Source organism: Saccopteryx leptura, chromosome 2 (genome assembly GCF_036850995.1).
Source record: "Saccopteryx leptura isolate mSacLep1 chromosome 2, mSacLep1_pri_phased_curated, whole genome shotgun sequence".
Lineage (NCBI taxonomy): Eukaryota > Metazoa > Chordata > Mammalia > Chiroptera > Emballonuridae > Saccopteryx > Saccopteryx leptura.
The window spans coordinates 330227801-330242398 of NC_089504.1; the positions used below are offsets into that span (position 1 = coordinate 330227801).

General features: G+C 48.2%; 1 protein-coding gene across 3 annotated transcripts in view; it reads right to left on the reverse strand.

The window, feature by feature from the left end:
* Positions 1 to 14598, reverse strand: part of SPNS3 (SPNS lysolipid transporter 3, sphingosine-1-phosphate (putative)) — a 50877-nt gene that overhangs the window by 7858 nt on the left and 28421 nt on the right. For all 3 annotated transcript variants that reach the window (XM_066363403.1, XM_066363402.1, XM_066363401.1), the window contains exon 9: positions 164 to 229. In XM_066363403.1, the coding sequence (XP_066219500.1) occupies positions 164 to 229 (66 nt within the window). The remainder of the gene's footprint in view (positions 1 to 163; positions 230 to 14598) is intronic.

A 14598-nucleotide genomic window follows, 5' to 3' on the forward strand; every position in this document is an offset into this window, starting at 1 on the left:
GCCCAAGGCAACTATTCAGTGAGCTTGGTCCCCTAACCCACGGTCTCCTTCCCAATATCCAGGCCACCCAATAGCAGAGGAACAGCACTGAACTAGACAGACTTAAGGTCCCCCCACTCAAAAGGCCCGAGAACCAGCCTCCCACTCTGACTCCCACACCTACCAGCAGGATGTCAGCAACCACTGCCCAGTTGCAGGACAGAAGCAGCTCCCCAAGGGCCAGGAACACCTGTGGACAAATGGCAGCCAGGTGAGGCTCCCTGGACCTCAGTCACCGACCCCTCTGAGCACTGTCTCTTCCCACTGTGCAGAGGAAGCCTGAGGCTGCACAGAGGAAGGCACCTTTAAGACTTACTGGGATGGGCGAAGTCTGCAACTGTGTTTCCAGTTCCAGTAGCCTCAGGGGTGGGAAGATATTCCCGTCTGGGCAGGCTGGCAGCCATGACCCCGAGGGGAGTGCCAAGCCCTGAGCCTGGGGGCAGCATTCTCCCTGATAGACAGCCCCCAGGGTCCAGTGCTTGGGGTCGCCCATGGGGCCCCAGTAGGAGGCAGCCAGACTCCCAGGCCACAGGCTCAGAGAGGAGAAAAGCCCATGCCTCCTCCATGTTCCTTAAGGTCTGTGTACACTGATACGGTGTCTACTGTGTGCCCCCCACCCCAATGTCTGCCGGTAACTGGAGGCCACTCGGTACCTGTCTCTCCCAGCTTCCTGAACCTCTCTCCGGCCAAAGGATTAGGACAATCCTCATTCCACTCACTCAAGAAGAGTTTAATGAAGCAGCAAGAAAGAGGAAAAACGTCTTATTCCTCAGAGCTTCCGAGAGCTTATTGCTAGAGTGGAATTAGTCATTCCTGGAGTCACGGGGCTGTGTCCCGAGCAGCCCAGGCTCTGGTTCCCAGAGGCCCGTGAGCACCCAGGGCAGAAGAACCAAGGGACCACTGCCCGCACCCCTACTGTGTGCCAGGCATGTCCAGTTTGGTCACCTGTCTAACCTCTCAGCCACCTCATAAAGTAGACATCATAGAAATAGTAGACCTACTTCACAGATGAGCAGATTCAGGGCCACACACATCAGACCACTTTCTGGCAAGCCCCTCACCCCAACACTGGCCCTGTGCAAGGTGAGGGACAAGAAGCTGGGGGCAGGGGAGGCCTCAGCAGCCATAGTGTCCAGTGACCCCGGCAGGAGGGAAGTCAGAGAAAGGCCCCAAGATGGGAGGGCATCCTGGTGGAGGTGGTACTGAGCAAAGCCCTGAAGGATGGGCAGGATCAGGATGGGCTGGGAAGAGCCCCAAGGCAATGCTGGCAGAGGACCCACTAAAGCAGAGGCAGAAGCTAGAATGCACCCACCATGCTGGGTGGGACAGGAATATGGCCCGGTGTGGTGGAAAGGGCAGAACCCACCTGGCAGGGAGAGCAGTTGTGTGTGTTCTCTCGGTCTTATCAGTACCTGGCTCTCTGCACCCAAACTCAGAACCCCTGAGAGCAGGGCAGGTCTCCCTCTGGGCCTAGAATATGGGGCTGGGCACCCACAGGGGCGGGAATCAGACCAGCTGGGAGGCGGTCCAGGAGGGGTCCAGGCAGACCTGAATTTCAATCTGACAGGATTTGTCACCCCAGCCTCTGAAGCCACATGAAAGCCTGGACTGAGCTCACACACACCCTCCCCTCCTATTCCAGCCACTTCCACCTGAACTGCGCTGCAGTTGGACACCAGCCACTGGGACAGGCACTCTGCTGATGCCGCACCCCCCGCCTCTCTCTCCCTGCTCCCTCACTCCCACCAGACATACTGAAATACACCTTTTCCTTCCCCCAGCTGGAGCAGGGTGGATCCAGACCCCGAAATAGAGCCGATCCGAGAGAGGCTGCAGCCACAATGGGGCCATTCATGCTGAAAAAGGTGCCTGAGGATGCCAGGTTTCCTCAGACACACCTGGAAACCGGCCCCAACCCACCAAATCGTCTCCATACAGTGGCTTTGAAGGGCCAAAGGCCCGACTGGGGAGAAGCCGCCTCCCAATCCCATAATTACAGAGTCTCCTGAGACAGCTGCTAAAAAAGGGGCTCTCCAACAAAGGGGTGTGACCTCATGGGGTGGATGGGCCTCGCCCCGCCCTGCCATGCTGGGCTACTGTGGGGAGGTCACCACCCTCTGAGCCTTGGTTTTCCCAACCATACAACAATCAAGGTGGCCCAAGTACCCTGCCAGGCACCTCCAGCGCCAACAGCCTGTGCCTCTAACGCTGGGATCCTTGCTTGGCTCTACTTGTGTTCCCCACACGCTGAGTACAAATTGGGTCTTAGAGTTTGGTGGCTTCCATGGCCAATTCAAACTCAAGTTCCTCAATTAAAAATGAAAGTACAGCCTGACCAGGTGGTGGCGCAGTGGATAGAGCATCGGACTGGGATGCGGAAGACCCAGGTTCGAGACCCTGAGGTTGCCAGCTTGAGCACAGGCTCATCTCATTTGAGCAAAGCTCACCAGCTTGGACCCAAGGTCGCTGGCGCGAGCACAGGGTTACTCAGTCTGCTGAAGGCCCATAGTCAAGGCACATATGAGAAAGCAATCAATAAACAACTAAGGTGTCGCAATGAAAATTGATGCTTCTTATCTCTCTCTGTTCCTGTCTGTCTGTCCCTGTCTATCCCTCTCTCTGACTCTCTGTCTCTATAAAAAAAAAAATGAAAGTACAGTAAGCCTGAACAGGTGGTAGTACAGTGGATAGAGCATCAGACTGGGACACAGAGGACCCACGTTTGAAACCCTGAGGTCAACGGCTTGAGCGTGTGTGCTCACCAGCTTGAGCACAGGGTCACTGGCTTGAAGCCTAAGGTCGGTGGCTTGAGCAAAGGGTCACCTGCTCAGCTGTAGCCCCCTGGTCAAGGCACATACGAGAAAGCAATCTATGAACAACTAAAGTGTCACAATGAAAAATTGATGTTTCTGGCCTGACCAGGCGGTGGCGCAGTGGATAGAGCATCAGACTGGGATGTGGAGGACCCAGGTTCGAGACCTTGAGGTCACCAGCTTGAGTGCAGGTTCATCTGGTTTGAGTAAAAGCGCACCAGCTTGGACCCAAGGTCGCTGTCTCGAGCAAGGGGTTACTTGGTCTTCTGAAGGCCCGCGGTCAAGGCACATATGAGAAAGCAATCAATGAACAACTGTTTCAAAATGAAAAACTGATGATTGATGCTTCTTATCTCTCTTTGTTCCTGTCTGTCTGTCCCTCTCTATCCCTCTCTCTGACTCTCTGTTCCTGTATTTAAAAAAAAAGAAAAGAAAAATTGATGCTTCTCATCTCTCTCCCTTCCTGCTTGTCCCTATCTGTCCCTCTCTCTGTCTCTCTTGCTTAAAAAAATAAATAAAATGAAACTAAGGCCCTGGTCTGTGCCTCAGTGGATGGAGCATCACCCTGGCTTATGGACATCCTAGGTTCAATTTCCGGACAGGGCACACAAGAGAAGCGACTATCTGCTTCTCCCACCCTCCCTCTCCCCGTTCTCTCTCTCCTCCCCTCCAGCAGCCAGTGGCTGGATTGGTTGAGTGTGGCCCTGGGTGCTGAGGATGACTATATTGAGGTGCATCAGCCTCAGGTGTTAAAAAAAAGCTCAGTACTCAAGCATTGGCCCCAGATGGGGTTGCTGAGTGGATCCTATTTCAGGGTGGATGCAGGAGTCTGCCAATCTCCCCTCCTCTCACCTTAAAAAGTAAAATTAAAAAATAAAAAAAAATGAAACTAACTACAAGGGCTGTGGCTTGAAATAAAGTCACCATGAAGAATTTAGCTATTTAAAGCTACTCCCGCATGGTTGCCTCAGCCCCACAGTGCCAGGACCCCTTGGACACCCTCTCCTGCATGGCCACAGGCTTCTCACTGACCAGGTCCCCAGATGTATTTTTTCCTACTGTCCCCCCACGTCACTGTCCTTCCTGTGGCTGAGCCATGGGAAAGCCTGTTGGACCTCGTCACTCAGGCCAGACGCAGGGAGGGGAGTGGGGAGCTCCTACGTGCCTCGCTTACCATCACAGCCCTCCACTCCCTGAACCCTGTCCATTCTGAATCCTAAATGTCCCTCCAGTCAACCGTTCCTCCTGTCCACTGGGCCTGGACCGGGCCTCGCCTTCTTTCTCCTCCTCGACAGTTTCCCAGGCCCCACAGTCCCCACCCCCAGTGCTGAAGGGGACTTCCAAAAGAGAAATCCGATTCTGCCCTTGTCCCCTTAGCACCTCTGCATGCTTCCCGCACCCTGGCTCAGGCCCCCTGGGTGATGGAGCCTGGGAACGCTGCCTGGAGCCTGAGAACCGTGCTGCCGCTCAGCCTCTGGCCTTTTCCATTTCAGATTCAAGAGGATTTCCCCTCGAGCTGGGCAGCGGTGATGACCATCCCTGGCCTTAATCACCCCTGACCACAAAGGAGGGCACACAGACACACACCCCCTCACACTGTGACGCAGGCGCACGTACTCACATACAGACACAGCCATGTGAGCATGCACAGACATGTGCATATGCAACATCTCACATGTGTATAGACAAGCTTCAATGCACATGCACAATCCCACATATGCACACATACACGGACACTCATAACCTGGAACACACAGAAAACACACACCATCAGTACACACATAGATGATACTTGAAATATTAAAACTCAGGCAGCCAAAGCACCCACCAACAAGATGGTGGATGTAAACACTGGTACACACTTGCTGGGGTGAAAGTGAAAGCAGCCTAGCGTGTGCACGTGCATGGGCACGCTTGTGGTCTCCCAATATGGACAGCACGCATAGTCACATGTGCACACACTCATGTGCATGTGCACAAACATGCTCGTGCCCTCACATTCATGCTCACGGACATGCATACACTCATACTTTCACACACACACTCATATGCACCTCTGCTTGAGTATACTTGCACACACAGGTAGGCATGGGAAGGGAACCAGAGGAAAAATGAAGCCCCTGCCCAGAGAAGGCTTAGTCTCAATGGGCTGGAGTAGGCAGTGTCTTCACCTTGGTCCATCTAAGTCTTCCAGTTGGGCAGTAACTGATTTCTGACCTGCAAAGAATGGAACCTAGGCCCCATCAATAAATGGAAAGGCAAATATCCCCCATGAGCCCATGGAGACTGGGGCAGAGCTAAGACCCGTGAATCAACTCCTCTCCCTCTGTGGCTGGGCCAGGCCACAGGCACAGACTGGCCGCCAGCAAGCTGTCATGATGGCTGGCACACTCTGCCTCTGGGTCTGCCAACCTGTAATTGCAGGGACTGGCGTTAGGGCACAAGGGCACCACCTGTTTCCCAGGGGCCAGCTGCAGCCCAGCAGCCTGGGAGGCAGGCAGGCGGGGAGTGAGGCAGTGAGGGAGGGGAGCTCCAGTGTCCTCCTGGAGAATTCAGCAGAGACTGCGGGCACTCCGGGTGGGCTCTGCCACCCAGCCAAGAGGAGACACCTCCTAGATGGCGGTAGGGAAGTGAGGCCTCAGAGGACGGGAGAGTAGGTCTCTGTCAGTCCCTCCAGGGCCGCCCTGGCAAGTCTGGTTACTCTACCCAAGGTGCAAGAGAAAAGGGGCTTATTCAAGAAGTCCCCCAAACTAAGTTGTAAGAGAGGCCCCCAGAGCTGGGACACCTGCATAGTCCAGCTGTCTGCCACCCCTACCCACCCACCCAAGGGCCAGAAAGCAGAATCCTTAGCTGACCCTGACTACAGCTGTGATGGGCACACATCCTGGCTGTTCCCTGACAACCACCTTGTAAGTCTCTCCTGTGAGCACCAAGTTGGTCAGATACGAGGCCTCCACCTCTGATCCTTGCTCAGGAGACTTCAGGCTCAGAAGGACAGCATCCCCCCCACCCCAGATGTAAAGGCCTCTGCAGCAGCCAAGCTGGTTCTGCTGTGTGGTGGTGGCCACATTCTCCTTAGGCAAGTAGGGTACTCAGAGTTATGGTCTAGTCTGGGCTGGAAGGGGCCTTAAATATGATCTGGGCCAGCTCCTGTGTAAAGATGGAAGGCTGACATTGCAACATAGACTTCTCTTCCTCCCAAAAGTAAAAAATAGTTAAGTCAGAATAATGTTGTTTTTCGCCAAGGAAAAGAATAAAACTTAATGAGATAAACACTAAATGTTGGCAGACAAAGGGAAAAGACAAACAAACAGACAATTCTGGACTAGGGTAGAGGGCATAGGCCTTCTCAGCTCCCCTCCCCAACACTACTCTCCAAAACCCCCAGACTGAAGGGAAATAAACCAGAGGTCCTTAGTCCCCGCTCTTGACTTAGAATCAGAGGGAAAAGCTGCTGGGGGAAATGGGTAGAAGCGGGTAAACAATGGCTCCAGTTACTGACTCCACTCCAGGCCAGAGCACAGCCCCCATCCCAGGAGGGGATGCACCCAGTAATTTAGCAGAATGTGGTACAGCATTTATTTACCTAAATCCCAGAAGTGGAGCAGAGCCCAGGTGTTGAAACAAAGACTTTTCACTGCCTCACCTGAGCCCTGCAGTTCCCTTGGGCGACAGAAAACCTAATGCTCAAGTCTCCAACTGCAGCTCCTTTGGAGAAGAGAATGGTCACAGAGAAGGCTGGAAGAGAGTCAAGAACAAAGAGTCACCCACACTCCATCAAAGCAAATTCAGCATCTGAGAAGAGCTGCCAGGCCCAAGCTGGGGGGAAGCATTCAGCAGACAGAGAGTGTAGAAGAAAGAAAAAAAGGAAAGGGAAAGGAAAAGAAATGAAATAAAAAGGAAGGAGAGATGAAGGGGAGGAGGAAGGGAAGGATAGGGAAAAGAAGTAAAGGGAGCCTGACCAGGCGGTGGCGCGGTGGATAGAGCATCAGACTAGGATGCGGAGGACCCAGGTTCGAAACCTCGAGGTCGCCAGCTTGAGCGCGGGTTCATCTGGTTTGAGCAAAAGCTCACCAGCTTGGACCCAAGGTCATTCGCTTGAGCAAGGGGTTACTTGGTCTGCTGTAGCCCCACGATCAAGGCACATATGAGAAAGCAATCAATGAACAACTAAGGTGTCGCAACGAAACACTAATGATTGATGCTTCTCATCTCTCTCTGTTCCTGTCTGTCTGCCCCTATCTATTCCTCTATTCCTCTCTCTGACTCTCTCTGTCTCTGTAAAAAAAAAAAAAAAAAAAAAAAAAAAAGAAGTAAGGGGAGGGAGGGGAGAGAAAGAGAGAGAGAGAGAGAAAGAGAAATTCCTTATAATTGCTTCAAATTATATTGAATGTTAATTCAATCAAGAAAAAGTTCAAAGGTGAACTGAACCTGCATAGGATGAGATATAAAGGTATATCACAGACCTAAGAAAATAAATGGGGGAGAGGGGAGGCAAAATGGCAAAAGGCATAATTACATAACAAATAAATTATAAACAGCAAGAAACAGAGTAGGCATTAGTGAAAGTAGACTTACTGATATAGAGAAAAGGCTTGATATCATCTCACTGTTGATTTTAAAAACACAAAGAGAAGAAAACATTAAAGAGAAGTAAATGATATAGAAGACAGATGAAGATGATCAAGGCTGAGACAGGTGTGCGGCAAGCAAGGCACCTAAGTCACCAGATTTCGGAAGCTGCTTACTCTCAGTTTGCACAAGGGCAGAGTCTGGACCTGCGAGTGAGCGCTGCCTTAAATTGTGTGCCCTCGATGTCTTGCTTGCCTCACCCTGAAGATGACCCAACCCAAGTTAAAAAATAAATAATAATAATAATAAATAAACATAAGAAATATCCAAAGAGATGAAATGAGGAAGGAAGATACTCCGTACTGATTCAACAAATAAGAAGAACATTATTAGGAAGAAGTTTCGTTATGATGTGGAATACTTAACATTGAGACACAGCCTAGCTGTAGTAAGCATTTCCCAACATGGCTCCAGAGACCCCCGTCTCTTATTTTCTCATCCTTGCCTTGACTGCAGCCTGTATGAAACCATGACGCAGAGGATCCATTTGGGCTATGGCTGGATTCCTGACTCACAGAAACTGAGAGGTAATAAATGCGTGTTGTCTTAAACAGTTAGGTCTTGGGGTGATTTGTTACACAGCAAGAGATAAATAATACAAATAATACACTAGTTAAGCTACTGAATTTCAAGAAGGAATCATAAAATTTTCAGGTATCCAGATGGAATAAATGAGTCAACATGAAATTTTTTTTTTTTTTAAATCAGGCTAACTTTACTCTCCATAGCAACATTTGATGCCAAAAGACAATGGAGCAAATGTTTACAAAGTAACGAGGGAAAGAAAATGTGAGCTAAGAATATTATACCATTAGATGTTGTTCAAGAGTCGAAGAGGAGAAAACAACTTCAAACATAAATGAACCAAAAGCGTACAATCTAGCCTTTCTGGGGCAGGCGGGACGTAGCAGGGATTGGGGGGAAACGGGTAAAACTACTTAACCACAAAAATCTACCTAGTTAGGAGTTAAAGCAAAATAAAGAACCCAGGAATGGAAGATCTATGTCAACAGACTTATAATGAGCATTGCATCTATTTAAATCTGGGAAGATTATGCTTAAAGAACAGGCTGTGAGTGTTCTCTAATAATATAACTAACAAAAATCAGGAGCTTGGGAAGAGAGAAAGGGAGGTGTATGAGAAGGCTGGTATTCTCTCTCAGAGTTGGGATTCATCACTAAATCCAAAGTTATGAAATTAATGTGAAGTTAAGTAATTCCTTTGATTTCAGGTAAATTTATATAAATTAATTAAACATATTGTATGACTCCATTTATATGAAATACCCAGAGTAGGCAAATCTATAAAAACAGAAGTTAGATCTTGGTTACCTAGTGCTAGCGTAAGGGCAGGTTGGGGAGGAACGGCAAGCGACTGATAATGGGTACGGTTTCTTTTTGGGGTGATGATACATTCTAAAATTGACGTGGTGATAATTGCACAACTTTGAATATACTAAAAACCATTAAAATATACACTTTAAATGGGTAAATTGTATGTAAATTACATTTCACTAAATCTGTTGTTGGTTTTTTGTTTTGTTTTGTTTTTTTGTGACAGAGAGGGGGACAGACAGGAAGGTAGAGAGATGAGAAGCGTCAATTCTTCATTGTGGTACCTTAGTTGTTCATTGACTGCTTTCTCATATGTGCCTTGACCGGGGGCTACAGTAGAGCAAGTGACCCCTTGCTCAAGCCAGCGACCTTGGGCTCAAGCCAGCAACCTTGGGCTTCAAGCCAGAGACCATAAGATCATGTCTATGATCCCACACTCAAGCCAGCAACCCCATGCTCAAGCTGGTGAGCCCACATTCAAGCCGGTGACCTCGGAGTTTCAAACTTGGGTCCTCTGCATCCCAGTCTGATGCTCTATCCACTGTGCCACCACCTGGTCAGGCTCACTAAATCTGTTTTTAAAAGTATACTATCAGCCTGACCAGGTGGTGGCACAGTGGATAGAGCATCAGACTGGGATGCAGAGGACCCGGGTTCGAGACCCTGAGGTCGCCAGCTTGAGTGCGGGCTCATCTGGTTTGAAGAAAAGCCCACCAGCTTGAACCCAAGGTTGCTGGCTCCAGCAAGGGGTTACTCAGTCTGCTGAAGGCCCGTGGTCAAGGCACATATGAGAAAGCAATCAATGCACAACTAAGGTATTGCAATGCGCAATGAAAAACTAATGATTGATGCTTCTCATCTCTCTCTGTTCCTGTCTGTCTGTCCCTGTCTATCCCTCTCTCTGACTCACTCTCTGTCTCTGTAAAAAATAAATTAAAAAAAAATTTTTAAAGTATACTATCATATGACCTCAGTTTAATGAAAATATTTCTAAAAACATAAATCTGTGTGACAGGATAGGAAGACAGTCACCTAATTACATAGCAAAAGCGGAAGCAACTAGGCCAGGATGTTAAGAGTAGTTGATTCTGAAAGATAAGAATATGGATAATTGCGATTTTCTTCCTTGTGCTTTTCTGTTTTTGCTTTTGTTTTTTAAATTCCTCCCAGATAAAAATGGGAGAGTCACGTGATACAGAGTGGTAGATTGAATTGTTGGTCCCAGCTCTTGACGCTGCCACAGCCTAGATGTGTGGAGTGCCCTGGACCTTGGTCCTTGGTCTTCTCTTCTCTGTCCATGCTCACCCTCATGGTGAGGTGACCTCATTCAAGTGCACGGCTCTAAATAACCAGCCCAGACCGCTCTCCTGAACTTCAGACTCATATATACCCAACTGCCTCTTAACACTTCCAGTTGACTATTCTAAGAGGCATCTTAAATTTAAGATGTCTAAAACTGAATCTCTAATGTCACTTCCCCAAAACAAAACAAAACAATCCTGCACCTCCCCCAGTCTACTCCATCTCAGTAAGTGCCAACTCCGTGCTTGTGCTCCTGGTGTCACCCTCGACTCCTCCCTCTCGTTCACACTCCACACCCAACCTGTCAGGAAATCCTGTCAATTCTACTTCCAAAATATACCCAGCTCTGACCACTTCTCCACACTTCCTCCATAATTGCCCTGGACCCAGCCACATGCATCTCTTGTCTGTATCATTAGAAGGCCTCCTAATTGTTTTCCCAGGTTTTGTCCTTGTCTTCTTTCATTCTATTATCAACACAGGAGCCATAGAGACCCCATTAAACCATAGGGGAGATGTTACAAAATGACCGCCCTATTAATCACGTTTCTTGGTATTTGCACTCTGGCACAGTGCCCTCCCATGGGGAAACTGGGTGGCAGTGATGCTGGCTGGCTGTTCCTTTCCTGGGCCTTCAGGGCCTTTGCAGCTTCCACTGTTGCTTTCTTGGAATGCCACCCTGGGACTGCCACGGACGAAGGTGGCTTAGCCCAGTGGAGGATGAGAGGCTACGTGGAGGAGCAGACAGCCAGAGCTGAGTGAGGTCAGCTTGGACACTCCAGCTCAGCCAGTCTTCCAGGTGAAGGAAGCTACCTGAGTGAGCACCAGCAGAGAAAATGTCCAGCCAACCCACAGAATTACAAGAAATAAGAAAATCCTTTTAAGCCATTAAGTTTTGAAGGAATTTGTTATACAGCAATAGATAACTGATATACCCATAAGTCAGGTCATTTCATATCTGTGCTAGACATCCTCTAATGGCTTTCCATTTCACTTACACTTGAAGCCAAAGTCATTATATATACAGAGTCCTACATAGTCTGTATCCCCACTGCCATGACCTCTGACCTCATATCTCCTGTTCTTCCCTGGCTTGCCCCATTCCAGCCACATTTCCTCAAATGTACCAGCCATGCTTTGCCCTTTGTGGCCTTCGCACTTGCTGTTCCCTCTATATGGAATGCTCTTCCCCACTCTACCCCTGTATCCACGTGGCTCCCTCCCTCACTTGCTTCAGATTGCTACAGAAGTGTCACCATCTCAGTGAGGCCTCTTTGGCCACCTTGCACTACCCCTCTCCCTCTTCTGGTCCTCCTTCCCTGCTCTGTTACTACTGTCCACAGCCTTCAGCCCCATTTAACATACCATTTATTTTACATGTTTATTTCATTACATACATATTTTTTCCTGTTTCGTTTAATGTTGTATCCCCAGAGATGGAACAGACCCTGGCACACAGGAGGTGTTTGGCAAATACTTGGTAAGCAGGTGAACGTTGCTGCTCATTGAACCACCTCACCATGGCCTTGGCTCTGCCCCTTGAGGCCTCTGTTCCCTCAACCCAGGAGGCCCAGCAGGGGTTTGAGGGTCAAGACTGATCCCCAAGATTTCTCACCTGTGAGACTGAAAGAGCGGCATGGAGTTAGAGACCTGCCCAGGCAGGGGATGGCTCACATTTGTGGGGGTTTCATAGCCCTGTGCCCAGACACACCTCCCATGATGCTGGATGTCAGCAGGACCCAGACCACAGTGGAGAAGGAGCCCTTGGGGGCTATGGCAGATTGTATTTACCCAAAACAGCCACTGCAGTATGTGTACATGCTCTTTAAGATCACTGTTAGTCTCCCTCAAAAGACTGAATCTATTTTCTCTCCCCTCAAATCTGAGAAGTTGTAGCTCAAATGAAGAACAGAATGCTGTGAAAGTCACGCTATGTCGCTTTCAAGGGTAGGTCATAAAGACAATATGGCTGCATCTGGCTCTCGCTCACAGGATGCTAGTCCTTGGAACCAAGCCACAATGTTATGAGGAAGCCAAGGCCATGTGGAAAGACCACAGCCAGGTGTTTTAGCCAGTGGCTTCAGGTAAGGTCTCAGCCAATATTCAGAATCAGTCTCCGATGGCCCCCCGCCTTTGGTGATGCAGCCCCCACCCCATCCTGCCTTGTTAACTCCCAGTGGAAAAGAGCTAAGTTATCCCCACTCCTAACCTTGCTCAAACTGCAAATTTGTGAGCAAATATGTATTTTTGTTGTTTTAACCTACTAAGTTTCATTACATATCCATCGTAACTAGAACAAGCACAAAAGTTTATTTATTTAGTTCTTTAAGGAAACCAAGAAGTAATTAGTACTAGCACTACCATTTTATATCTGAAAAGATTGAGGCACAGCAGGGCCGAGATCTTGCCCTAGCTGATAGAGCTAGTTGATGAAGAAGCAGGACTGGCATCCAGGTCTTGCAGACACTGTGATGCAGGCACACTCCCATCCCCCCATTCCTGCCCTTCCATCTGGACTGCAAAGCCCACCCAAGGGGGGATTGCCAGAGTTCAGCCCTGTCCTCCAGCAACCAGGCCGGTGATGATGGAGCCCCTGCATTGGGCTCAGTCCCTCCTCTGAGTACAAACCCATTCTCCTCTGAAGGGCAGCTGCTTTGGGAAGTAGGCCAAGGAAGAGGGTGTGAGCCAAGACCTGCTGTGCATGTCTGGATCCCAATTAGCAGCCAAAAAGTCCAGTTCCCCTGCCAAAGAGATTGGAAGGAGGGAAGATACAGAACACTGTGCTGGCAGGTGGGCCACAGGACGTGAGCTCCCCCCGGGAAAGGTCCCAGTCCAGACTTTACATGCTCAAGAAACCTCATTGCCATGAAATATACAGCATGATTTGGCCCCTACTTCAGCAAATTTGGGGGCAAACACATGATGCCGCCAAAAACCCCTCCTTGCCACACAATGCATCTTCAGTCACTAAAGCAGTGGAAGAAAAATTATGCTCAGCTGCAGACTTACATGTGCACACATACATCCCACATAATTATATTATCTACATGCCTTGATACACATGTATATGCACACTCATGCACAGACATGTATACAAAACAGAACATATGAATACACTCATACACACCGTGCACATAGAGAATGACTATACATGTACATGCAATATATAGAAATGGACTATACCAGTACCAATATATAAAATGGACTATACCAGTACACAGAAATTGAATACACAAGAGCACACATCTTCACCCATAGTCATGGACCTGATTATATCTACACTTAGATGCATGCACACATACTAGCACATATGCCCAATTTTCCATGTGCTCTTCCCAAGAAGATCATGGGGCCAATCGGTCTTCGCAGGACTCACAGAGACAGTGCAAGAACTTTGGTTCCTGGAATCTGCGGAGAAGGGATAAATGAATAGGTGGCAGAGATTCAAGTGACTCTTGCTATTTTGAAGCTCAACATAGCCTCTTTAGACACCCTTCTCATGTTGACCTTCATAGGTTCTTCAAACCTAATGATATTCTTTATGGTAGACTGCAGCCAGTTCCTGCCCACTGAAGTTTTGGGGGTGGTGTCATGTCCCTTGAACTCTAGAACCCTGTATCTTTCCAACTCTCCACTATAGCTCCATTTGGATATTGACCTCCCACCACAAACTCAGAATATATAAAACCATGCTGTTGATCCTCAAAACCACCCATGCTGCTCCTGCCCACTTTACTGTCTCAGTTAATAGTGTCTCTCTTCTTCCACCTGCTCAGGTCAATATCCTAGAACTCACCTTTGACTCTTCTTTTTCTCACACACCACATTGAATCCCTCAGGAAATTCTGATAGTTCTACCTTCAAAATATATCTGTAACCCAACCACTTCTCCCCACCTTCACTGCTTCCACGCTGGCCCAAGCTCCATAACTTCTGACCCGGATTATGGCAGTCTAACTCTTCTCTCTGTTTCTTCCCTTGCCCCCAAAGTCTATTCTCAACAGAGAAACCAGAGTGATTCTATTAAACACGGGCCAATAATAGAAAAACAATGATAAAAATCAATAAAGCCAAAAGTTGGCAGCAAAATTGACAACTCTTTAGTTAAATTGGCCAAGAAAAAAGAAGTGAAAGTTCAAATTACTAAAACCAAAAACAAAAGAGGAAACATTACTACCAACCTTGCAGAAATTGAAAGGATTATAAGGGAATACTATGAACAAGTGTATGCCACAAACTAGACAATCTAAGTAAAATGAACAAATTCCTAGAAAGACCCAAACTACCAAAGTTGATTTAAAAAGACTGTTGACCTATACCAAGTAAATATTTAGTCAGTAATCAAAACTTCCCAAAAACAAAAGCCCAGAACCAGATGGCTTCATTAATGGATTCTAACAAACATCTAAAGATGGATTAACATAAATTCTTCACAAACTCTTCCAAAAAATAGAAGAGAAAGAAACACTTGTCAACT